Raw genomic sequence first — 25,006 nt, forward strand, 5'->3', positions numbered from 1 at the left:
CGTATGTATAACGCCCATCACAAGCAAGCTTGTTTTAAAATTTTGCCACGACTTCTTCCGTCCGACAAAAGACGAAAATCTGCGACATCCTCAATTTTAAAGATACGAGAAAACCAAACCGAATTCCCACACCCAGACTGTATAATCCGAATCAGATCGGATCATTATTATAGCCAGAAGGAGCAAATTAAACTGCACTAGCTACGATCCTTCGATCCCCTGTTGGCTCCTTACTTCAACTTGTGTTCTCTTGAGAGATAATTCTCCCCATTCTTCTAATGAATTGGTCGATGACATTCCTGTAATGACTACTTTTGTTTCTGTCCGGGATCCGCACGTAACTAGTTTCGCTTTTGGTGTAGCTTCAGCCACTTGATAATAAAAGTAATACATACGAATGTATTCCATATTGCATATTTATTATTATTTAAATTTTAAAAATATCAGCAGCCCTGGTAGGCAGTTGTGAAGCGCAAGGTAGATTTATATATAGGTACAATAAATCAAGAACAAAATAATATAACAAAATAAACCAGGCGAATCTATCCAAGGGTAAATCATTAAATAATGGCTGATTTTTGATTTAATAAGGCTCTTCAAACAAAGAATCACGTTATTTATGTCACGATTTATCTACATTTGCAACACATTGTAAAGATCTCGGCGTTCGCCCAGAAACGCGTGCACTGTGGTCCAATTTAAATACTTGCCTGCCAGATTTTCCTCGCGCTTTCTTGAACACGTTGATAATAAACTGCCGTCATGAGAATTTACCGTGGAGCGATTGTGCATACCAAGTCTTTTGATGAGTTTGAGTCTTTCGAAAATGGATTCTTGGCCGTGGCTGAGGATGGAAAGGTATGGTTATATGAGAGATATGATATAAAAAGTTCGAGCTAAGAAGTGTTTGGTGTTCCTCAGATTATCGGAGTGGGCAACGACTACGACTCTTGGCTGTCCAGCAACAAGTTTAGCCCCGCGGAGCTGGCCGAGGTGCGTCTGTCGGAGAACCAGTTTTTGATGCCAGGATTTGTAGACTGCCACATACACGCTCCGCAATACGCGCAGTATGGCCTGGGACTGGACATGCCACTGCTGGACTGGCTCAACACGTACACCTTCCCTCTGGAGGCGAAGTTTTCCGATCAGAGCTACGCCCTTAAAGTCTACAAGAGCGTTGTCGTAAGCATCAATTAAAATTGCCGCAACCATAGTTTGTGTTGCTTATCAGTTCGGTCGCACACTCCCATTCTCGTATACTGACGATCGCGGTTTCCCGCTGATCGTTGATTGCCCATCCATCCGACAAACACTTGATTGTAGCGCTTGCAGTGCTGATAATGTGATACTATACCCCCTATAGGAAGCAACGATACGCTGTGGAACCACCCTAGCCTCCTATTTCGCCACGAACAACCTTGAATCCACACTGATACTGGCACGGGAGGCTGTTCGCCAAGGCCAGCGGGCACTGATCGGTAAAGTATGCTCCAATTGCAACAGCCCCGACTACTATGTGTGAGTACAGCGTGTAGCCGTCACAGGTATCGATTTGGCCAACTCAAACACCTTATTCACAGGGAGACGACGGAGGAGTCGGCAAAGGCGACGGAAACATTCGTTTCGGAGTTGCAGGGCCTCAAAAGCCCCCTTGTGCTTCCCACGATAACGCCGCGATTTGCACTCAGCTGCAGCAAGGAGCTGTTGAAGGAGTTGGGCGACATTGCCAAGCGTCTGGACGTCCATGTTCAGAGTCATATCAGTGAAAACCTTGCAGAGGTGGAAGTCGTGAAAGGGATTTTTAAAACTAGTTATGCCGGGGCCTACGACGAGGCTGGCCTACTAACCAAAAAGGTAAGTTGACGGCGAGACTGTAGCTTGGATTACTGTCGTCTACTATTTCATCTTTATGACGGTACTACAGACGGTAATGGCGCACGGTGTACACCTCGAGGACGAGGAAATTGCACTCCTGAAGCAACGCGCCACATCAATTGCTCATTGCCCCGCATCGAATACGATGTTAAACTCCGGGCTGTGCGACGTCCAGCGCCTAATCAGCGCCGGCGTAACTGTCGGACTGGGAACAGACGTGTCGGGTGGGAACTCTGTTTCCATCCAGGATGCCTTGCTTCGCGCCTTGGATGTGTCCAAGCACTTGGAGTTTTTCAAGAAGCAAAACATTCGCGGCACGGGCGAAGCCAAAAATCCCGACCCGAAGTATGTTCAACTGAAGTACAAGCAAGCATTCTACCTGGCCACACTTGGTGGCGCCAAGGCCCTCTCTCTTGACCACCTGACTGGTAACTTTATGCTGGGGAAGGAATTTGATGCCCTGCTGGTGGATGTCAGCGTCGTAGAGGAGCCAGTGCGTCCGCTCAATGTCAATGAGCTCGTCGAGAAATTCATTTACACTGGCAACGATCGCAATATAGTAGAGGTCTTCGTGGCCGGTAAACGGGTAAAAAAACCCGAGTCAAATTAGGGAAATCGGAATGTAACAGTTGCATTTCACAAGGAAACGAATATAGAGAATTTATTATCTTGAGGACAAATCGTAAATGCTGAAACGAAAATTCGCTTCTAAATAACATAATCTATATATATATATATGTATATATATATATGTACACTTGGAGGATTGCCATGAATCCATGTCAACACTAACTTTTTCAAATACAGCTTGTACATTTCAGAAAATTTTATATGTACATATGTAACTTCTTAACATCTCAGAATACAATCGGATAGGATATAGTATGTAGGCGCATGTATTGTAATCACATATTGGCTAAAGGGGCTACACGGACAGTCAGTAATCACCTAAGTGTTCGATTTTTGAAGCGAGAATATTTTCAGGGGAATATATAAGTACATACGTGTATGTACATACGTTCTAGGAGAGAATTCAAATTAGGGCTTGGCTTCAATTTACCTAGAATCAGCATGGAGCTTGGGGTGTTTGGGGAATGTATAGGCATGGCATGGCTTGATTGGTATACAAATTAAGTAAATTGTCCATAAATAGTTAAACATTTCATAGGGGGCTCGTTTGGGCTAGCTAAAATGCCTACGCCTTCGACGGCATAGGCAAATACTCGTACTCTCACTTTACATACTTAGGCTTACACTCTAAAATGGCTTTACACTATTTTCAGCTATTGGTAGCATAATTATAACTAAGCTAAAAAGATCGGCATATCTATAGATCTGGGATGCGTTTTACGCATTGAACATATTCTGCTGCGTGGCATCGTTTTCAAAATCTGTCCACGCATTGTTCAGTTCCATAAAAATGAGCTTGGCAATCTCCTCGTTCTCTGTGCCATTATGCTGAAAGATTCGCATGTTGCAGAGTACATTTATAATTCTTTTTGGCCAATTTCAGCACTCACCTTGTCAGGATGCACGGCCAAACAAGCACGACGATAGGCCTTCTTCACCTCGGCAGGTGTCACCATGGTAGACATTTCACACCGCTGCCATTTGGCGTTCTCCCACAGCACCGAATGCATAGAGCTGAGAAGAGCTCGAATGTTGTTCTTTTTACCATCAGTCTGTAAGCATTTTAAGTATTTACATAGTGACTATGACCATTGGTATGCATTGCATTTGACCTTACCCATTCCATTATGCGAACTTTCTTGGGGTCCATGTCCTTGACGAGCTCTTCTTTGCGCATTTCATTGATGGACCGTGGACCGTGACTCATTTTGCTGCCAAACGAGTATCCCTGCTGACCCAGGATGTCTGCAAAAATATCAGAGCCCTTAACCCCTCCACCTGTCGCCTGCTGGGGTCCTTTTGGTGAATCGAAGTGTGCGCGACTATAGTCCGCACGTCCTTGAGCAGGTGTGGTCTGCTGTGGCGGAGGAGTCTTTACAAATGTGGGCTGTGGCTGTGGCGGCGTCTTCACAAATGCTGGTTGCGGTTGCGGCTGGGTCTGGGGCTGGGGCTGGGCTTGCTGCTGGGATTGGGCCAAAGGCTTGTGCGTGGGGCTCGAGAACTGCGTCGGCTGGGGACTGCTGCCCACCGGCGATTGTCCACTTAGTGTACGCGGATTGAAGTTTATGTTGAGACCCGAAGCTAGGTTAGCAATGTCCGCAAAGGGGTCTGAAGGCTTTTGGGACTGTGTGGGCGACGGATTCTTTCTGGCAGGAGCTGGTTGGCTTGTAAAAGTCGGAACAGATCCCACAAAGGGTGGAAGTCCTGCACTAGTCGAGGGCTTTAGGCTAGGAGTACTGTTTTGGTCTGCTGCGCCGAAGATATCGAACAGGTCAGCGTTGATTTTTGGCAGTTGGGCCTGCGGCGGTGGAGGAAGTATGTCTGGTACTGAAGCCGACCCAATGCCAGTAGAGTCATCATCGCCGAAGGCCCCCAGCAGGTCAAAGCTGGCATCAGTGCTGGGCATGGCGCTTGCTAGGGGATCTGCTGCTGGTGCGTCACTCGGCTGCTGGTTTAGATTAAGCAAATCGATGGGCGGCGAGGGCTCCGGCACAGCAGCGGGAGTATCATGAGCTATTTCGGTGACGTCGGGCAATACAAGCGGAGAGCTGGACCGCTCTGGTTTCCTCGCCGGTGGCGGCAACGGACGCGTGGTTGGCTTTGTCACTAAAATGAAGCCATGTTGTAGAAGGTATTCCAGGACGGTCAGTCCAGACCGATTGATCAAGCTTACCGAAATTGTCCAGCATCTCGGCATATTCCAGGTCTGAACTGAACAAGGTGTGCGCCGATCGTTTTGGTTTGGCTGGTATCCATGGGGGCTTATGGCTGGGCGGGCTCTCCGACTCTGTCACAGCCAGCGATAGCGAGACGCAAAAGTTCGGCGTCACCTGCTCAGGATCTGGCAAATCGTCAAGGTCGTGACTCCTGAACGTTATCAAGGTCTCCGGCTCGGGAATGAATCCCGTGTGGATTTGAAACTGACAGATCTTCAGGCCCTGGGGCCGCACCATCCCCTTTAGTGCATTCCGAGCGTGGTATAATACTATTGTCACTTCGCCGCATACGGTCAGATTAATGGGCACCACAATTTTTCCAGGGCCGGCCAGGTGCAGACTGCAGAAGATACAAAATGTAAGCTTCGTCACTTCGTCAATGTGACTGGCTCTCTCGCTGCCTTACCGCATCTTGTCGTATTCCTGCAGTGTGCTGAGCAACATCTTCTCGTTGCAGTAGATCTCCATGTAGATTCGGCAGCCGTCCCGTGCCTTGGTCATTCGTGGAACGGGCTGGCAGGTGAGCGCCACCAGATTGGTGTTCTTGTAGTGAGGCAGAAGTGGAGTCGGGCGTAGGATGTCGCCAAAGTAATACAGAAAACGAAATTCCGAAGGACGCAGATTGATGGTGTGTCGCTTGACCGCAAACACCTGCACAGCGTCCTCTGGCTCGTGAAGAAGGTCCGCATACATGAGCAGTGCACAGATCACGGTGGCAGCTGTGCATCCTCCCGAGTCGCCAGTTTGCACGACCACAACCGACTTTGGATCTGCGTTGAGGAAGTTGTAAATGTCCGCGGACACAGTAAACAGACCCTACAGGAATGACGGAATAGAGAGGCAAGAGCATGTACTCGTCGCAAAAATAGCAATGATTTAAAAAGCTAATTGTTTTACACACCTGCAGGTTGGGAGCATGTGCCTGGGGGCAACCATATACGAAGCCTGCTTCCACCGTTCGCACAGGGGGTGGGAGTCTCGGAACAGTGCGCTGTCCAAAGTTGTAAATACTAATCTTCTGAGGGGCGAAGCGGCTCTCAAGGGATAGGCGGACGTCTTCGATGTTGTTCGTCTTGTAGGCCGACTCGAAGCCATCCGATGGGCAGGGCATGACCAGAATCCTCGATGTAATGTGGCTGATATCGAGATCATTACGTGCTATGGACTGCTGCATTGTCTGCATGACCTTTGTGGAGGTGTCTTTTAGGTTCTTGAACAGCGTTCCAGCTCCTCCGCGAAGCGATGACAGCAAACTTCCTTGTCCATTGATTGAAGCAGTCGCGGCTGCGACGGGCGCAACTTGCGCTGCAGCGGCAGGCGGTGCAACGGAGTACAATTCTGATTGTGTGGGTGTATTTCGTGCCGGACTTTCGGACGGCGATGAGGTGATTGGGATCCCCCGCAGGTCTAGGGGCCCTTTCAGGGACCAGTTGTTTGTCTCCGCTATGGCCGCCAGACGCTCGAGTACCATGGAGATGTCCAGACGCTCAACGGGATTGACTTTGAAGCAGCCTTTGATGATATCACGGAAGCACTGATATCGTGGCTCGGGCGGCAGTATGTAGTTGGCATTAATGATGCGCAGTTTGCCCCCATCCTCGTACGGGTGTCTTCGATAGCACAGGAAGTAGAGAATGCATCCCAGGGCCCAGACATCTGCCTTGGTGCCTATCGGATTGTTCGACCAGGTGTCCAGCATTTCGGGTGCGCGGTACATTGGCGTCGTCACAGTGTTCAGCTGGTCCTCCAGCATGTTACGCTGGTGAGCACTCCATTCGAATGTGGGGGAGAGTATTTCTCTGGTTGCAGAGCCAAAGTCGCACAGCTTGATCTGCTTGTCGTTACCGATCAGGAAGTTTTCGATCTGCAAGCCAAAAAGATAAAGGGGTGGAGATATCAGCGCGGATCGGTTTGCTTACCTTTATGTCCCGGTGGGCAATGGGCGGCTCCTGTGCGTGCATGCATGCAACGGCCCGTGCCATTTGATAGAAAATTCGCAGCACGACTGGCGGGTCAATGGCCACATTGTCCACCTTGAAACAGTCCACCAGAGAGCCGCCTGCAAGCAAATCCAACGGAAAATATAAGACAGCAATCCGAGAAATATCAATCCCTTCCCTTACCCTTGCAGAGTTCTGTCAGCAGCAGATACTGAACGCCTTGCTGGGGCTGCTGTGGTGCCGGGGCTACGTAGCTGGATCCGACGAAGGCCACAATGTTCGCATTGCCCGAGAGCTGCTTGTGGACGTCAATTTCGCTGGCGATGGCAGTGCAGGCCTGCTGGTCGGCCCCAATCAAGCGCTTGAGGGCGTATTCGGTGCCAGTTTGCACATCTTGTGCGACATACACGAACGCGTAGCCGCCTGAAAGTGGGGAGAGGAGAGCCGTGCGGGTGAGGAAGTTGATAACACAGCTCTGATAATAAGGCATTTTAATTTCATTTACAGTGAACACGCTCTGCGATGAACACTGACCCCGCGTCGTGTGTCTAGCCAAAAGGGGAGGGATCAAGCCTACATACTACTTACTTACTTCCTTTTCCAAGTTCTATATCTACTAAACGTTCTGCCGCTCTAAATGCTGGTGAGAAATGCTCTTATATAAGAGAGCCGCGCAGACAACTTTGGCTTGTGATCGCAAGTCTGTGCTTGAGTGATTCATAGGTCAGGGAACGTTGAAGGTACGCGAATGAGTACGGAACGAGTAAATGTGAAAAAGCTGCGTCGCAACGCCAGCGCTAGGTGCCAGCGCAACGCCTAAAAAAAAGACACGCATTGCCACCGCATTTACGACCCGACAAGGCGACTTTTTCGAGGAAAAGCCAAAATCAGAAAGCGTAAACAAAGAGAACGCCCCTTGCGTTGCATCGCGCTCATCTGTTGCCTTCAAGCCACCACTCGGAGCGTTGGCTTCACTTCCTATTGATTTTTTGGGGGCTCTCCTTGCTGCATCTGATCAGCCAGGGGCCAGGGTGACTGTTCCCACTCCTCTTACCTTCGGCTATGACGCACTTGGTGCGCAGCTTGTGGCCCCCAATTTCGACGAGCTGGCCGACGTATTCGTTGTCCACTCTGCCACTGTTTGTGGCTGCTGCAGCTCCTCCTGCAGCCCCGTTGGCAGCTGTGTTGCCGTCGCTGGTGTTAAAGTAGCTGAAGTTCAGCGACTTGAAGAACTCGCCCATTGTGCAGGTGGCTAACGATGGTCGATGGTGCGGACTGTGTGAAACGTATTAACGCGAGTGATTTGTTTTGAATTTGTTGTGTCCGATGTCCATTAACAGAATTCGGCGTCTTCCCAGTTCTGTCGGTTGTACGTGTTTGTGGTCTTGGACATAGACATGACGCCACGAAGTATTTAATAAATTTTTCTTAAAAAGTTTCTTGGGATCAGTGTGGCCGAGGATTTATCGTTAAAATATACCGTCCGACCATCAGAATTATACCGAAATATACAGTATTATTTTAAAAATAAACCCTAAATATACTGAAGAACTCAACTTCTATTATACATATTCCTTGTTTTTGATATTCCGTGGAATATTACTAGCTATATTGAACATTTAGCCATGCCCACATAATTTTAACCGATTAATGAATCAATTTTTTACTTCACTGGCTTATTTTAAACTCTTGTTTTTGTTGAATTTAGTCTAAAAAAAGGCTTTGGCGAAGAAGGTCAAATAAAAAAAACTTAATGGGACGTAAGAGAAAAATCGTTACTATTGCTCAATTTTGATATTCCGTTGAATAATGCTGACTAACTAAAGCATTTAGCTCTCCCCATATGATTTTAGGCCATTGATGAATACATTTTCTACAAGATTGGTTATTTTTAATTACTCCCATTTATTGTATTTTGACTACAGCAAGGTTTAAACGAAAAAGGTCAACAACAAATTAACAGAATTTAAACATTATGACCAGTGTGACCGCGGACTTATCGTTAAAATATACCGAAATATATACTGATGACAAAAACGAATATAGCCCACTTAAGCCCCCTTTATTTAAATAGTTCAACTACTTGAGGTAAATAGTGGAAAATATTAAAGACTGTAAATTCTTCTTGTAGATAGCATGGATGCTATCTTTCCTCTGAATTTAAAAACCCCGAATATCTTTCACCGGAACTGCGCTACTGCAAAGCGAGGAAATCGTATTCCTCGATTTTGATATTCGATTTGATATTAATAGCTAGGACTTCCATACCTGAACACTTAATTTTATCCGATTGATAAATCAATTTCCTACAAGATATGCTAATTTTAATTACTTCATTACTTACCTTTTTATTGCATTTTTTTCCTTAAATAGGGCTTCAAAAATAAAGTCAAAGCACAAAAACGCAAGTGTTTCTGCAATGTTACGTAATTGTTGCTGCTCAACAGGTATCCGCTACGAGTATGGACATCTTTATACCCTATTTCATTCAATTAAAATTCTGCTTTCCAAGCTTATTTGATTAGATATATATATATATATACAATATATATCTCGAACCCTCGCCAAAATGTAATACATATTTAAATTTATTTGAGTGTTTTTATAAAAACAAAGTTCTGTGTATGAAAGTATATACATTTATGTATGGATTTACCTTTAAAAATTTAATTTAATAGATTGATGAAATTGATGAAATGTACCATTATGAAATCTTTTGATTTCCTCTTGTAATGTTGGCTGTTTGTTAAATTTGTAAGCAGGCAATACAATACTAGCATTTCCGGAACAAACTGGTACTATCATACTTTATCCCGTTTTATAATATTTCCTAAAATAATAAAAAATGCATGAAATATTCCCTTATATATGTACCAATCAAGCCTAGTAGGAAGTATAATCCGAGAATAAGACCCTAAACGGTTCATGCAATGAATGATTCGATCTATAATGCGGAAGGAAGGTATGTATATAGTCTCTAGTGGATCTAATAACAAAGTGTCTATCTATACAAGCTTTATTTTGAAATAAGCAAATAGTTAAATAGTTTTTGAAAATTGAAATCAAATCATTAAAAATATGTAATCCGAGTGTCAATGAAAATGAACCTTCATGGTGACAGAAAATATTCTCTAATCGGTTCTTCTAAAGAGTCGTTGCCGCATGTTTCGACCATGATGGAAGCCTCGATTGCCCGCATTATTGCGTTAGTCGGAAAATATTACGATTATGCCTGTATATTTAACATTTTTCCAACCACATGTGTCTTTCACCTTCGAACATATGCCACACCAACACCAGCTGCAATAAAATCCGAAGTTTCCTATATGAAATCTTAAACAGAAATCCACAAATCATTGGGAAAACCAACTCACACTTTACCTTCCATTGCCCTCTTTGATTGCCGTTTGCCGTTTGCCATGGGACCATGGACCAACACCTTTGATGGATGGCGGCATGTGGAAAGGCGGAATATGACTTGTAAACCTTTTCAGGGCGTTTGCCTGCCCCCCGCCTGCCGAACTTGCAATAACGCAAACAAATTGTCTTTCTTTGTTTGAGCCGAGTTCGTTACGTTACGTTTGGCCCAATGATAACTGCTGCTGTGTCTCTGGCTCTGCCTCTGGCAGTGGCTCTGGATGTAACTGCAGCTTAAGGCAGATGGCTGATGGCTGATGGTTGACGGCTGACGGCTGATGTTGCCGCAGGTTTGCGCAAATTGAGCTGTGCTGTAATTTTGACACACTTTAGAGTGTCAAGTGTGCAATTTTCTGTTACAATCTTGTGCGCTCCACGTAACGCCTTAAGATCGTTAAAATGCAAATTGTGCCCTGGCTTATCAGCGGGAAAAAGTGCTCAGAGTTCATTAATGGGCCTGCGAGACAACACTATCGATCGACGTGATCTGGCATTGACACATTTTCCGGCTATTTTCGATTTGGGCCATGTCGCAGTGTTGTGGCAAAGCTAGCTAATGCAAGTCAATAAATATTTTCCGAGCCATTTAACGGGCGGGCGAAAACAGCCAGAACACTGGAATAGTGTTCTACTGGGGGCAAACAAAAGAGTCATTCTGTTTGGACAATTGTGCCGTGGAGCACGCGCCCAGAAAAACCCATTAAAACACATTCCCACTGGACAAACCCGCCGTTAAGTGGAGCACAGCCTAGAAACAGCCGGACGACATGAATTTACACCTGCGAGATTTCCTTGGAATGGTTTACCTTCTAGCAGCCGTGGTAGCTCTGGCCGTGCACGGGACTAAGGCTCAGTTCTACAACCCGATGCCGATGTTCGTACCGAGGCTGTTGCCGGCCCCTACGGAGCTACCGGTCCCAGTGGAGCACCGGCAACGCTTCTTGCTCTACAACCCCTTCAATGGTCAGCAGCTGGAGCCGCTGCGATACATGTCCTTCCTGCGGGGAGGCAAGCGCCAGGCAGGGCAGGTAAGCGGAAACCTTGTGGAGCTGCCGCAGCTCTGGCAGCCCTGCTCCTGCGCGGAGTTCACCTGCCGGTGCTGCCTGGGCCTGGTCTTCGGGTTCGGGGAGTCCTTCAACCAGCGCGTGTGTACGGCCATCGAGTACAGCCGGGAAGAGCTGGGCCTCCGCCTGAGCATCGAAGTGAACCAGCGGTCTGTGGCCAACTTTGGCTTCTCGGCCCGCAATCCTCCGGACTACTGCATCCCGCTGCTGCTGCCGCTGCCGCTGTTCAGCTGCCTACGGCTCTATGACATACGGGCCTACGGCGAGGGCAATGTGCAAGTCTGCATCTCGGTGGTGTTCAAGGTGCTGGTCAGCCAGTTCTTCGAGTATCGCTTCAACTGCATCCGCTTCGGAGTCAATGGAGTGTACTTTGTGCGCGACTCGCAACAGCAGGACCAGGGCCAAGTCGTGGAAGTGGAGCTGGACAAACAAATGGCCGCACAATCATCAGAGCAGGGCTCCAAGCGCTCTAATCTCCCTAATGACAAGTTGGCCTCTGGCAGCCGCTTGGATTTCCATCCCATCTAATGTGGTCTTTCTCTTGCTGTCTACCATTTTTCATCATGATCCATGCCTCATTCTACGAGTATTACACGTTAAGTGAAAAAGTGAAATTTCTGTTAATTAAAAAGCTTTTTATTCCGAGCCCCAACACAACCAGCGCTGACGAACAGAGTGCTATGAAAATTGCGAAAATTGCCAATAAAACTCGAGCCTTACTTCGGTTTTGTGTGAGCGATGATGCGACTGCCTCAGATTTGTATCTCAGGCATGGCACACACACGTGCACCCAGCATTCTTCTCTGCACGGGAGTGTAAAATATACAGTATACGAGTATGTCCAACACACCTATTTCTGGGCACTTTCGTTAACGAGCGCGCACATGGCAATTATTTTACTGGCCGGCATCGGCGCACTCATCTGAGGCATCTTCTGCCTGACTTTGCTCCGAATGGAGGCGACCTAGGGCTGACCCAGGCGTAGACGCAGACGCAGACTTTCGAACCCCTAAATTGTTATGGCAGATCCGTAGGGAGGGTTTTGACTCCTTACGACATACCGAATAGACCATGAAAAACATGTTCTTTTTCATGTTAGTTTATGTTTAACTAAGAGGCGTATTTATAATTCATTGCAGATCAGTCTAATAAAAATTAGTTCTGTGGCGTTTCCCTAGCAGCCATATGATATTGTATTTGGTTCCACGGAAATTTTTAATTTCTTTCTACAATATTAATTATTGTTCGTTGTTATTGTTGTTATTATTAATTCGTGTTTACTTTGTCTTGATTCTTTTTACAAGAAATTGTTTCTGTTGCTGCTGTAAGATCTTGGCGAATGGCCCAGGAGTACAAGCAAGCTTCTAAATAGGGATTTTTTTGTTGCATATTCTAATTGGATATAATCATGATGGATACAATGATGATGATAATCAGCTAAGAAGACACAAATGGCCGGTTGGGAATACAGATGTTCTTAGGCGGCGGATGGACCATGAGATCGGAGCAAGTGCAGATTACAAGCAATTGTAGATCGCAGCTCACTGCAGGGAACAATTCGTGATTGAGTGACAGGATGTGTTCATCCTCTTTTGGAATTGCCAAAAAGCGAAGACAGAGAAATACACGCACCAACCTCACCATCAACTTTGGAGCATTGGAGCTGGAGCTGGAGCTCTGCTGTGGGCCATGTCGTTGTTGGGTTTGTGGCAATTGCGCAATTGGTCGCTCACTTCGACTGCGGCTTTTATTTTGGCATGCTCCGGCTTTGTTTGCAGTCTCGGCCAATGTTTCTCCGCCTCTCCGCCTTCTCTCTCCGCCTCTGTTTCTGGGCTCGACAGCAATTTTGCTTTGGCTAGAGAGATAGCCTGTCTTCGTCTCGCCTCGTCTCGGCCCAGTCTCTTGGCCAGCTCCAGCTGATTGTGAGTGTGAGTGCTGGCAAGTGTGTTGGTGGTGGTGGTAGCGTTGGCATCAGTGGTTCAGCCTTAGCTGTTACTGCGGCTGCTGCCTCGCCAGCGTCGCCAGCGTCGCTGTCGGCCTCCAAACATACATGTGTATACATAATAATTTTTACTTTTCTGTCGTTTTCCAGCTCGCTGCTTTTTTACTTGCAAGCAAAAGTTTTTCATGTGCCGTCAGTTGTATTTCGGTTCGCGCCGTGATCTGTCGCACACTTCAGCAGAGCCGTCGTCGTCGTATCCCAGGAAACGAGTAGCATCAGTGGCGTCTAGGAGCCCACGCTTAGAGGTGAACACTAGTATATTGGAATATCCCCGATCCGAAGCGACAAGACGCAAATGTAAGTTGACCGGCCAAAGCGTCGTATGCGTAACATTTTCTGATGGGAATCTGCGGATCTGGGGATCACTCGAGCGCCTATCTGCGGACCCTAGTCTTTGCTAGGTTTGCTGTAGGAATCCATTTATGAATGAGTTCTAGCGGATATAGACGGCTTTATTTTTGAATAGATAAGCAAGTAGACGCCAACAGTAGTTGTTGCCTCGCTATTTCGGATGCAAGCCGACCTACCTCAATTCCCACTTTGAATTTTGATGGAACTCCCCTCGAAACCCCTCGTGCCGAGCGAGTGCCGTCGAGTGCTCTCCATTCTCCATCCATGCTATGATAACTTTTCACTCTTTGGACCGTGCGTGGGCCTAGACTAAGATGAACATGAAGATGAAATGAAAACAAGAGCGGCGGCACGGCTTTGTGCTGGGTGACGTCGAGTGACGTCAAACCTACAAATCTGCCGCAGACAGATAGATGCCGCACTTCGCACTTCGTACCGAAAGTAAGAAGAGTTTCACTTTCAATTGCGACACCCGGCACATGGCACCAGGGAGAGCTCGGACCTATCCTAAGCAGCAGACGGCATCATCATAAGTCACAGTGCTGTGCTGAGTAACCGCATATGTAATTAAAAACAAAAACAAGAAACAAAAAGATACTGGCAAAAACCATAATCCGGATAGGCAGAGGCCAAGAGCAAGAGCACAGCATCTCTAAACTTTACGATCTATGAAATTTCACATTTCATTGCAGCAACGGCCACCGGAGGGGTGGCGGGGGGTGGAGGCTCAGAAAGTATGAATGTGCATGTGAATGGGGGAAGGAGGGTGGGGAGAGGCAAACAGCAGGAAAAAATCATGTAAAGTTTCTCACTTTTGGGTGGGAAATGTTAATCACGAAAAGTAAAAGTGAAATTAATACAGTGTCGACAGCAGCAGCAGCAGCAGCAGCAAACCGCATTAGCTGCGCCACATTTGCATTTCGCACATGACAGCAGTAGCAGCAGCAGAGACAGCAGCAGCAGAAATTACAGCAATCGTTGATAACAATAAGCGTCGGAGCCAGCGACCGTTCAATTGCTGCTCGGCCACGGTTTCGGAATCGGAATCGGAATCGGCCCGACTACCAATGACAGCACCTACCGAGACCCACTTCAATACCCCTGATTTGAATGCATTCAATGCACTGCTCTCGAGCGGGGGGTAAAGGTAGAGAGCCATTTGTGGGCGTAACAGTAATTTCAATTCAGCCTTTGTTGTCAGTTCCCACTCCTCGAGGGCGCTGCGACGCGTTGTTGAAGTTGATTGACAATCTTACAAGAGGCCGAAGAAGTTAATGGAAGGGATCCGCCGGCTGTCGCCAGATAAGTGAGAGTTGCCCTTCTGGGGCCACAGATTCTACCCTCGCTGCCACAAAATGGCTGCGGAAGTGCGGAGGGAAAAGTCGCTATTTACAAAGAGATTTCGAGTGAATGTTGCCACATCGGACGAGAAATTCGCCCTCTTATTAGGTGTGCGGCGCCTGTCACTCCGCTGTTTGTATGCAATAGGCATGGCGGGAAAGAAAGGTGACCGAAGCACGCGTGGGTCGATCTCTTTGGATAAAGAAACAAATCACGGAAGATCGGATTATAATTGCAGCCTGCATTTCAACACTCGATCCGAAATGGTCAACTGCCATCGTCTCTACGCACATTGCTCTCATTAATCGCCCCCCACCAACCCACCGAGTTACGTAACTGACGATGAGCCGAGAGACCGAGGGAGCCGATGAGCAAGAGCTGCCGAAAAAGCGAACAAAACAGTCGTGACATTGAAGCGTGCGCAGCGATGCCGACTGCGATGACGATGCCTACGTCAGTGCAGTTGCCGGCCAGCGGCCTAAAAACGCTGACCAACGCGAAAGGCCCCAAGAAAGAGGAGCGGAAAAGAGACCAAGCGCTCAATGGCAAACATTGACTCATGTTGTTACTGCTACGCTGCTGCTGCATCAGTGCAAAAAGCAAAACTCGTTTTTTGTATTTTTTTTATTTTGTTGCTGTTACAGTCCGACTTCGTAACGTAACAACAACAAAAGCGAATGGAAAACCAAAAAGCAAAAGCAAAGACTAGACTTCGGGTCCCCGCTGCCGGAGCGGGTTCACTGGGGAGCAGCCGCGATTCGGCGCAGTCGGCCGCATCGAGTTGAAAGTGAAAGTCGCTCCGTGCGGAGCGTTTTGGGCCGGCGCACAGCCCCATACTTAGCCACCCAGAGCTTCAGCCTCCGCCAATCCCAATTCCAATCCCAATCAGAGTCGTTGTCGTGCCGTGAACTTTGTTGCGCGCGTTTATATTGAAATTGCAATTTACAATTTTCTTAATTGTTTCTTCTTCGCATTTTGTCGGCAAATTTTCCCTCATTAGTGGCTTAATGCGTAATGCTCGTATTGATGGCCTGCACCAATCACGAAATTGGATAATCAGCAGATAAACGTTGCACAGTGGTCGCACAAACACCCCGATCGTTTAGATCGAGCCACTCGACGGTCAAGTTAGGGGTTGAGTCCCAGTTCGTGTACTTTTGCAGAGGGTGTTCAAATACGCAGTCTAAGGTTACAAATCTATCTGGTATAATTATGGGAAATAGTCTATTATCCCATTTAGGAAGATCAAAGTTTACTATTATCTAAATGCTCACTCTATGGTAGTAGTGTTATGCTCGTACATATATATACTGTATATGAGGAATGACATGAGGTATCTTTAAACTAATTATGAGGCCTGCCCAACGAATTATTTGTTATGTTCGCGATTCTTGTCGCAGTAGGGAAGGGCAAGGGCTTGTCAACGTCGAAAATGTCGTTGGCCGAGCCCCCATGCCGGCGACTTGACGACTTTTAATAATTTCCTCATGCCGCAGCTGCAATCGAAAGTTGCAGTTTTTAATTGATGTTTCGCTTTCTGAGCCCAACGCACCCAACACAAACACGCGAGTGCAACAAGAGCTCCGTAGCCAGCGATGCAGTCGAGCACCCACCGTTGTGGCCGCAGCCGCAATCGCGCCGCTTGTCGATAATTAAATTACGAGTACTCTAACTGCCGGCAATGGGGAGCGGAATCCGAACAGGTGTTGGAGGAGATCACTTCGCCACAGAGTGGAGCACGCATGCCGAACGGCTCATTAGCTCGGGGAAACACATTTACAAGTACCGGGGACGGAGGGATCGGTGGGAACCGACCCAACAAGCTACAAGTAACTGTCTGTACAATAGGGTACTGTCATAAACTTACATTCGATTGCATTTTTGTAACATTATGAGTGTTTTTGAGTGTTTAGCCCTTGTAAGCCTTACTATAAGCCAGTGAGAATTGTAGGAATTGAAATTTCAAATATAATACAATTGATGTTCCACTTAACAATTGTATAAATAATAGAAACTATAGAAAAAAAAGGGGAACAACAGAATAATAAACTTAACGTCTGGTTTGTTATTCGATCATATTCGATCTAGAATATATATGTAGTCGGTATACAGGAGGAGGAGCTGATATTCAGTTGCGGATCCGACAGACATTACAGGTGTTTGCGTGACCACTTTTGGGCCCGGGCGCTTGTCTGAGCCATATGCACTTGACGAGACCCACGCAGCTTTTATATACTTATATCATATATAACATATCATAACATATATGTATATAGTATAAGATCGATATGAGCTATTCGTTTAATAAGATACAAGACACTTTTGTGATTTGCGGCTACCGGATATAATAAGTTGGCAAAAAACACACTCAATTATACATATAATACTAATTTTCCAAAATTTATTTCTATATAACAGAACACTGACCTGAAAATGATGGGGACAAGCTCTTCGGCATGGAGTGCTGTGGCTCTAATGGGCTGTTTAACTGTGTGCCTTTCCATGGCCTACGCCCACGTCAGCAACGAAAATGCCGGTGGAACCACAAGCGTGACCGGAAAGCCCGCCCTGATCCGGACGGAGTTGCGCTTCGGTCGGAACCTGGACCCATCCAAAGTGCGAGTCGTCAGCGTCAAGTCGAGTAAGGGCGATGATGTGGAGATCCTGGTCGGAAAAAACAGTCGCAAGGCTCGTGCCGAAGAGGCGTCCGGCTCCTTCTTCGTGCGCAGCTCGGACGTCAAGCGGCCAGTAATACAGCCGAAGAGCAATGCCAGTGGACGCCAGCTTACCTTCGAGCATAGTCCCGCCCTGATCAAGCAGAGCGAGCTGGCCCAGCAGATGGAGACCTATCGCCAGCGCAGGACCGAGGCGGAGCAGCGCCAAGCGAAGCTCATTCAGCTGCAGTTGGCCAAGGCACAGAGCAAGATTCTGGAGCAGCACGCAGTGCAGGGCGAATCCCGCCGAGGCCGCCAGCTGGGGACAGATTTAAGTTGGCAGCCAGTATATGTCCAGGCGCAGCAGAGTCCTCGCAGAAACTTTTCGTTTGCGGCGGACCGTCAGTGGCAGCAGTATTTATTTGCCGACTCGGCGGAGGCCCTGCCCCGAGTGCAGCGTCAGGCGCAGGGGTCGGTCGTGAGCTTCCCGCAGGACATGCAGTATGCTGCCTCTGAGCCAGAACAATACTTTTCCAGGGACAGGGACACGCGCTCCTATGCCAGTAGTGGATCGCCGCAGAGTTACCGCCCCCAGAATATCATTACGAAGCACAACTACAACGCCTTGCCGCAGAAGTCCAAATTTGTGAGCTACATGCCGCATTCCGTAGTCGTCACAGCAAGTGCAGGCGTGGCCGCGCCTTCAGCCACGCCCAATCGCAGGCCAGTGTCAGCGGCAGTCTACAATGCGAGTCCCCACCGCAATCCCATCGGCCAGAGTACCCACAGCGTAGTTGACGGACCCGCCGTGACGCTCATCGAGGGTGTCCGTGTGCCAGACACAGCCGAGGACAAGGTGAAGACGTGGCGTAATGCGCGAGTCCTGAACAACCAATTGGTGCCATATCCGGAAGGCTACACGCCGCCCCGCGTTCAGATGCCCAGCTTCGACAGATAAGTGATGGGGAAGCAGGAGGAGCGCAAGGACGCTTCAGTGGATTTCCGTTTGGGTTGTGGGTGCTTAGCGCTCGACTACGAGTGTGCCGGCTGGTCACACACGTATATTAAATGCTATTTATTGATTTGTTCATTGTTTAAGTTATTTATACATATTATATTAAACCTGTAAAAGAAGAGGAGCACCTACGTATATGGTCTTGATCTAAGGCATGAAGTCGTTTACGGTCAAAACCTTGATTTCTGATTTGCGTAGTCGAACACAGGACGTGGCATCGAAGGTAAGATAGACCACGTGCACGGGCGTGGTTTGCATGTAGCCGTTCTCAGAGAACAAATACTGGTAGGGCTTCAACAGCTCGAGGTATACGAAGACCGCGGGCCGCTTCACCTGGATGCTAATACTCAGGCTGTTCCGGATGACGTTTCCAGTGGTGAGACAGGTCCTAGACGCAATCTCGTACTGCAGAAGCATAGGAGAGTTAAGCCAATGGCCTCCTCATTAGCTAAGAGCTCATGCAATACTCACCTCTAGGCCGGGATCCCCGAGCCCGACAGCGGCGGCGATGTTGCTGGGGAAGAAGTAGGTGCGGGAGAGCACCTCCTGGCGACGACGCAGCTGCAGTTCCAGGAAGGCATTGCGAGTATTGAACTCCTCAACAAGCAAATCCTTGATGGGGATGACCTTGTCATACTGTACGCCGTTGGGCCGGAGGGTGACCGTCCAATTGATGGAATCGCGCGGAAGCAGCTGCGACCACAGATATTTGTTGGCCACAACGGTCAGCCCCTCAGTGTCCACCTGCGGCTCATCGCAAATCAGGATGATGTTGAGCGAATCTTCCGTCTTGTCGTACTGTGCAACGATAGCGATAGGGGCCAGAAAGTCGCGCGCCCAGTAATGCAAAAGCTGGAAGAAGGGTTGTTTGCGCCTTTGATCATTGCGGAACGGATACTCTGGACTGCTGATGCAAGCTAACCTTCCAGTTGCCATAGAAATCAATACCGGACCAAGAAGGCGCCACCCAGACATCGTTTAGCTGCCAGTAGAGAGCGCCCATGGTGTTGTGAGCTGTGTCCCGTAGGCTGCGATACAGTTCCGTCTCCACCTTGGTGGCCATGGCCTGGGAAATCTGGCTGAAGTAGATGAGTGCCTCAGCATAGTTTTCGGCCTCCGGGAGAGGCAGTGGCAGATGACGCTCCACCAGGCTTTTGATCGGATAGCTGCCCAGAGGGTGATGCTGTCGGTGATTCATCAAAGCGGCGAGGTCGTCGTCATCATTCTTACTGCGCTGCCATGAATAGAAGCTGGGAAAGCTCTGGAAGCCATACTCGCTGGCAAACCGCGGGGTAGGATAGATCCCTGGATCCCAGCCGTCCTTCAGGTAGTCGTAAAAGTGCACTGTCGATAGAGAAAGAAAGAATTAGAAAGAATTCTTACGTAGATAGCTTATGCGTGACATTTTTTACCGTCGCCATAGTATTCGTCCTGGGGGTTTTCAGAAATGTAATTGTCCATCGCGCTGGCCTTTCCATTCGACGGCGAGGAAACCAGTGGCTGAGGGCGCGACTTGTGGGAGACAAGCTTTAGCTCGTGGATGACGTTGGCCACGTAGAGTTCTCGGTACTCAGCTTTAAAACGCACCTCGTCGTATAATGTGTGGTACCAGTCGTTCACAAGTGCGGCTTCGTTCTCGTTGTTGGTGACAAAAATTGCAATGCTGGGATGGTGCGATAGGCGCTTGGCATTCTGGCGAACCTCCTCCCGCACCGAGGACAGATACTCCTCTCCCACCGGGTACATGGCACAGGCGAACATCATATCCTGCCAAATGAGCAGGCCAAGGCTGTCGGCGAGGTTGTAGAAATAGTCCGACTCGTAAACCCCGCCGCCCCACACCCGCAGCATGTTCATATGCGCCTCCTTAGCAGACTTCAGTAAATGCTCGACTTTGGAAATATGTACAAGAGCCATGAGATACAATGCATCAAATCTTACAGGTTAAGGTCGAAATCAATATATGGATTGCCTTCTTTTTTCTATAAAATGCATTTGCCAGAGGTAATTGCCAATTTTATGACTATCCTTAATTTCCATACATTAAGGGGCCACACTGATCGAAACGATCAGCATTCGTCTCAACTGATACTGAATCTCAAAGGACACATACATATTTTGTGATAAAACGATAATGCAAAATATTCTGTGCTTCTAAGGCCGCTCTAAAGAGCTTGAAATAAAATCCGAATAACTCCAAGATTTTGTTAGGGGCTACTAAGGTATGTAAATACGATACTATATGGACTCACTTCTGTCATTTGTTTGATTTTCAGGCAGGATGTGGGATGGTATGTAGTTGCTGCCCTTCATGAATATTTCTAATCCGTTGACCCGGAAGAGAAAGGTGTTGCCGTGTCCGTCTGGCGCTGGCACCTCTACCAATTCAAGCGTGCGGAAGCCTACGCGGAGCGACTTCTGCGATTTGGTTTTCGAGCGCACTTCTGGTCCCTCAGACCCCAGCCAGGCCTTGAGCGTGAAGTGAAGCGGATAAAGCTTCTGGTCACCATAGCCATTGGGCCACCAGGTTGCGACTTTCTCCTGCGGGTCGACAATTGCACTTGACCCAGATATAGACACAGATATATATGTAGTCACCGGCATTATTGCCGGGCGACGCAATTACGGGGCTACTCACAGTTGGCACGGCCTGATCGAACTCAATTATTGGTGTCAAGTAGCTGATGGGTTTCGAGGTGTATGTGTCAACTTCAACCGGATGGTCCAATAGCTCGCTGCAAGCAAGTTCTAATGAGTTGATACGAGCAAAATTAAAACAGAGTTGTAACAAAGCCGCTTACACTGCATAGAGTATCAGGGTGCCGTAGAAGTTCTGCCTGCCCACCGCATCCAAGTAGCAGCGGATGTGCATATTCCAGTGCGAGCCGTTGGCGGTGCGGCTGATGTCTACGTCGATGTCGCGTATGACTGCCACCTCGTAGATCTCGAGCTGCACGTTCTTCCAGAGGCCCATTGATGGTGCGGCCAGACCCCAGTCCCAGGCAAAACTTGATTGCATCTTTCGGAGCATATTCATGTGGCACTCTCCGTTGTAGCGCTCATGGGGACAGGCAGGCGGCACAGAGCGCTGCGCGGCGTCCAGAGCCTGCGCCTTGGCCAGCGCCGTCCACACGGGGGACACTATCTCTACCTCCAGGCAATTGTCCAGCTGGAGGATGGAGCTGACGTCGTACGAGTAGCGCACAAACATGTTGTCCGTGCGTCCCAAAAGCTGATGGTTCAGACGAATCTCGGCTATGGTGTCTATCCCGTGGAACGTCAGGTTAATGTGGCCCCGCTGGTAGTGATGAATGTCGACTGTGAAAATTTAAAAGCGAATCTTTTATCATTTTATGGAGACGTTATTAGGGTATGGGAACCTTGGCTTACACTGAAAATTATTTGTGTACGTCCAGTTGTCGTAGGCCAGCCAGCGTAGATTGATGTCATTGTAGGACTCTAGAACCTGGGCTCCAAAGGCACTGTATATGCCGGAGGGCAGGCTTTGGTTAGCAATGGACAGGGCTGTAAAGATATATATTGATTGAGGACCGGAACAATAACCGCCGTCTCGTTCACAAGCCGAAATGGCGCCTCGATAAGCGCTTTTTTGATGGTTTGTAAACAAACAGCTGAAGCTATCTGGACACTATCACCGTCAACTAATCGCACATAATTTCATTTATTATTTACGGTCTATCTTATTTTTACGATTTTTACGAATAGGTTCCTTTGATGGAATTGTGCTGTACTCACATCCATTCTGGTTAGTTATACTCCACTTGCTGCCCAGCTCGATGACTTCCACTGAATCGCCCTGGATGCCACAAAAAATAAATCCACACCATAGTCCAATAACCAACAGAACGCCTCCGTCGTGGCGTCCACTCCCAGGCCGACACTTCATCAGGCAGTTAGTATTCGGCCTAATTTACTTGGGGCTATTTTAAAGTATACTAAAGTAGCTTCGCCTCTCCAATAAATTGTATCAGAAACCTATATGTATGTAGCCTCCCTCTCGGAGCGCACACGAACCAACGGCAAACCGAATCCACAAAGCGCGAAGTTGCTTTTCCAATCGCACTCTAACGGCAAATGGCGATGGCGATGGCGATGGCGACTGGCAGCCGACTGATCGTCTGTCGTTCCATGGGGAAGTGAGAGTGGGAGCGCGAGAACACATATCGATAATGAAATTAATTTCAGTGTCATGCTCTTCTTCACACATCAGCTGTTCTTCGTCCGGCTCGAGAGAGAAAGATCGAAAGAGAAAGAGAACAGCAACGAACACTATAGTGCCTCGACTACGAGATACCCATATTCGTGGGAACAAAAATCTGTTGATTGTTCTCTATCGAGCGGGCTTCGATTTTCACTTACCCATTTTATACCTCAGATTCTAATTATACATAAATATATCATTAAATATATTTATTGGTACATAATATAGACGTAAAACCATATACATATATATATATATATATATATACATATATGTAATAGTTTTGGGTCGTCGTCGTCCGAACTTTTATTTTAGCGGGGGATGGCCCACGAGCGAAGCGACTGCACAGGGGGCTTGTTCCCTAGTATGACAATGTACATACATAGTATAATAATTACAAATAAAAAAGTGATTTGCGCTGAGAAAATTATGTACATACATACATAAATATCATCAATGATTATAGACATTAATGACATATATGTAGATTGGTATGGAATGGGTCTATCAATCTGTATAGTGTCATACTTGCGCACCAAATAATAAATCATTTATCTCATCTCGTTTTCTGATGAGAATGCAAAGAATGAATGAAGTGGCACGCCGCACCTTGAATACCCTAAGGGCCCATTCTTCGACTGTGAAGTGAATTATGATGTATGTACATACGTATATTAAGTATACATATTTCCATGTGTTTACAAAATAACAAACAGTTTCTGATATTGTGGGACAAGCTTCTTCAAAAAGTGTCATAATACTCCAAAAATGATAAAGTTAATGGTATGTGAGCCCAGAAACCGAAAATGAAATAGTCCAAAAATGCTAGCAATCTAAAGCCTATACACACAGAATTTGAGAATACGTGTGACATACAATACATTTAAACACGCTGGATCCTCAAGAGAAAACAGAAACAAAACAAAGCGCAAAAAATAATGCACATGCAAATGCGCTAATGGGCTGTCTGGCTCATAATGAAGCGGGGCGAGCCAGCAACATATTCGTTGTATGAACTGACATGGCTGAACTACATCTATAATTAGTAGTCTCATACGACCATTATCGAAGCACAGTGCTAGTTTGAAAAAAGTATCGGTATTTTTGTGCGATAAGCTGAACTAGTCGTCGTTTTATTTTGAAAATAACAATATTATAGGCGAGTGTGATTATTTTTTAAAATAATAATCACATCTATGGTTCAAAATACAATAATCAAAGAGGTCTAAAAATATGTGCATACCAGCTTCGTCTTCCCCAGTTGAATACCCATTACTTTCATCGGGGGCTCCATAATTAAATTCAATCGTATCTAAACATTTGTTTTCCATTTGTTTTTTTTTTGTCCAGTTCTGGTTGAATTGCTTGAATGAAGGTATTTTTATTAACCATTTTTGTATAAATCTAGTTATATTTCCCCTAAAAATGTCGCGCAAAGTAAAACTCATTCAAACACAAAATAAAGCAAAAAAAGCTACAGTCATATGCGACTCGAATGTATCATCCACCATTAATCTTCGGGAAATTGATGAACGTGACAAGATAAGAGACAGACTAAATGACATGCTGTCAACGTACGAAGAAGCTCCCATAGAGCCTGCTGAAAGAAAACGAACACGCTCTCGAAAAATTCCTGTTCCTTTCCTCCCGGAAATTGGCTGCGACAATTGTGGGGCTTTGAAGCATTGCTTGGTTTTTATGATTGTCCCCAACATATCCCATCGTCTTCCTTATCCTTTCCCTTTTCGCAGAAACGTGATAGCCCTGCGACGTTTAGCAAATCGATTGGATGCCCTACAATGATAGAGGATACTGAAAGACAAGAGGAAACATAATTATAATATATAAAACAAGAAATACAAAATTTTATCTATAGAAAGATATAGATATGTATAATAAAATGAAACGCTTATTGTATATTTCCATTTCTTTATATTGATAAAAGTACACCAAAAATTGTTTCAATCTTTCATACACAAATTCGAGTGTTATCTAAATCTTCTTGTTCCTGATCGAACCACCTACCATCTGGCGATTCTTTGGGAATTGCCCGTCGCAAGCTTTACAGAACTCAAAACCCATGGATACTTGATGTAAGTTAGTTTGCCGAAAAAGGGAGAAAAGCTTCGGGCATATCCTTTTAAAAAACTTCACGCGCTATTCCGACGAGTAAATTTAATCCAAAAACTTAGTTTTTTCCCTCTATGTATGTATGCCGCTTCCGCTCTATATCGCTCTCTGTGAGGATACTTCTTATCGAATATAACAAGTTTTCGACA

At 46.8% G+C, this 25,006-nt stretch overlaps 5 protein-coding genes and 1 long non-coding RNA gene across 7 annotated transcripts; 4 read left to right on the top strand and 2 right to left on the bottom strand.

Annotated features, from left to right (window-relative positions):
* Positions 1-573: 573 nt before the first annotated feature.
* LOC108155812 (guanine deaminase) lies at positions 574-2,760 on the top strand. Its single transcript, XM_017286893.2, has 5 exons — positions 574-858; positions 922-1,182; positions 1,364-1,518; positions 1,581-1,854; positions 1,925-2,760. The coding sequence occupies exons 1-5, from the start codon at positions 763-765 to the stop codon at positions 2,483-2,485; spliced, it is 1,347 nt and encodes a 448-aa protein (XP_017142382.1). The 5' UTR covers positions 574-762; the 3' UTR covers positions 2,486-2,760.
* Positions 2,499-7,902, bottom strand: LOC108155811 (cyclin-G-associated kinase). The gene is made up of 9 exons (XM_017286892.1): positions 7,716-7,902; positions 6,845-7,084; positions 6,641-6,780; positions 5,623-6,585; positions 5,128-5,537; positions 4,679-5,061; positions 3,623-4,611; positions 3,396-3,557; positions 2,499-3,333 (listed from the first exon to the last, which is right to left on the bottom strand). Exons 1-9 carry the CDS (start codon positions 7,900-7,902, stop codon positions 3,223-3,225), a joined length of 3,585 nt encoding a protein of 1,194 aa, XP_017142381.1. The 3' UTR covers positions 2,499-3,222.
* LOC117187027 lies at positions 7,028-8,136 on the top strand. Its single transcript, XR_004471836.1, has 2 exons — positions 7,028-7,113; positions 7,169-8,136. It is a non-coding gene; the product is annotated as an uncharacterized LOC117187027 (long non-coding RNA).
* Positions 8,137-10,472: 2,336 nt separating this feature from the next.
* LOC108157846 lies at positions 10,473-11,756 on the top strand. The gene has a single exon (XM_017290049.2). The coding sequence runs from the start codon at positions 10,846-10,848 to the stop codon at positions 11,668-11,670; it is 825 nt and encodes a 274-aa protein (XP_017145538.1). The 5' UTR covers positions 10,473-10,845; the 3' UTR covers positions 11,671-11,756.
* Positions 11,757-13,285: 1,529 nt separating this feature from the next.
* LOC108156940 lies at positions 13,286-18,470 on the top strand. Of its 2 annotated transcripts, none has more exons than XM_017288703.2 (2): positions 13,286-13,441; positions 17,255-18,470. In XM_017288703.2, exon 2 carries the CDS (start codon positions 17,270-17,272, stop codon positions 18,446-18,448), a length of 1,179 nt encoding a protein of 392 aa, XP_017144192.1. In that variant the 5' UTR covers positions 13,286-13,441; positions 17,255-17,269; the 3' UTR covers positions 18,449-18,470. The 2 variants fall into 2 exon arrangements, with proteins under 2 accessions (XP_017144192.1, XP_033245208.1); XM_033389317.1 differs by lacking the exon at positions 13,286-13,441 and adding an exon at positions 15,602-16,040.
* An 80-nt stretch (positions 18,471-18,550) lies between these two features.
* On the bottom strand, positions 18,551-22,640 carry LOC108156939 (beta-mannosidase). Its single transcript, XM_017288702.2, has 9 exons — positions 22,262-22,640; positions 21,896-22,030; positions 21,307-21,823; positions 21,144-21,240; positions 20,758-21,046; positions 19,918-20,397; positions 19,428-19,849; positions 18,977-19,357; positions 18,551-18,910 (listed from the first exon to the last, which is right to left on the bottom strand). Exons 1-9 carry the CDS (start codon positions 22,410-22,412, stop codon positions 18,653-18,655), a joined length of 2,730 nt encoding a protein of 909 aa, XP_017144191.1. The 5' UTR covers positions 22,413-22,640; the 3' UTR covers positions 18,551-18,652.
* Between the last annotated feature and the right edge of the window lie 2,366 nt (positions 22,641-25,006).

This window comes from Drosophila miranda, chromosome 2, assembly GCF_003369915.1.
Source record: "Drosophila miranda strain MSH22 chromosome 2, D.miranda_PacBio2.1, whole genome shotgun sequence".
Classification (NCBI taxonomy): domain Eukaryota; kingdom Metazoa; phylum Arthropoda; class Insecta; order Diptera; family Drosophilidae; genus Drosophila; species Drosophila miranda.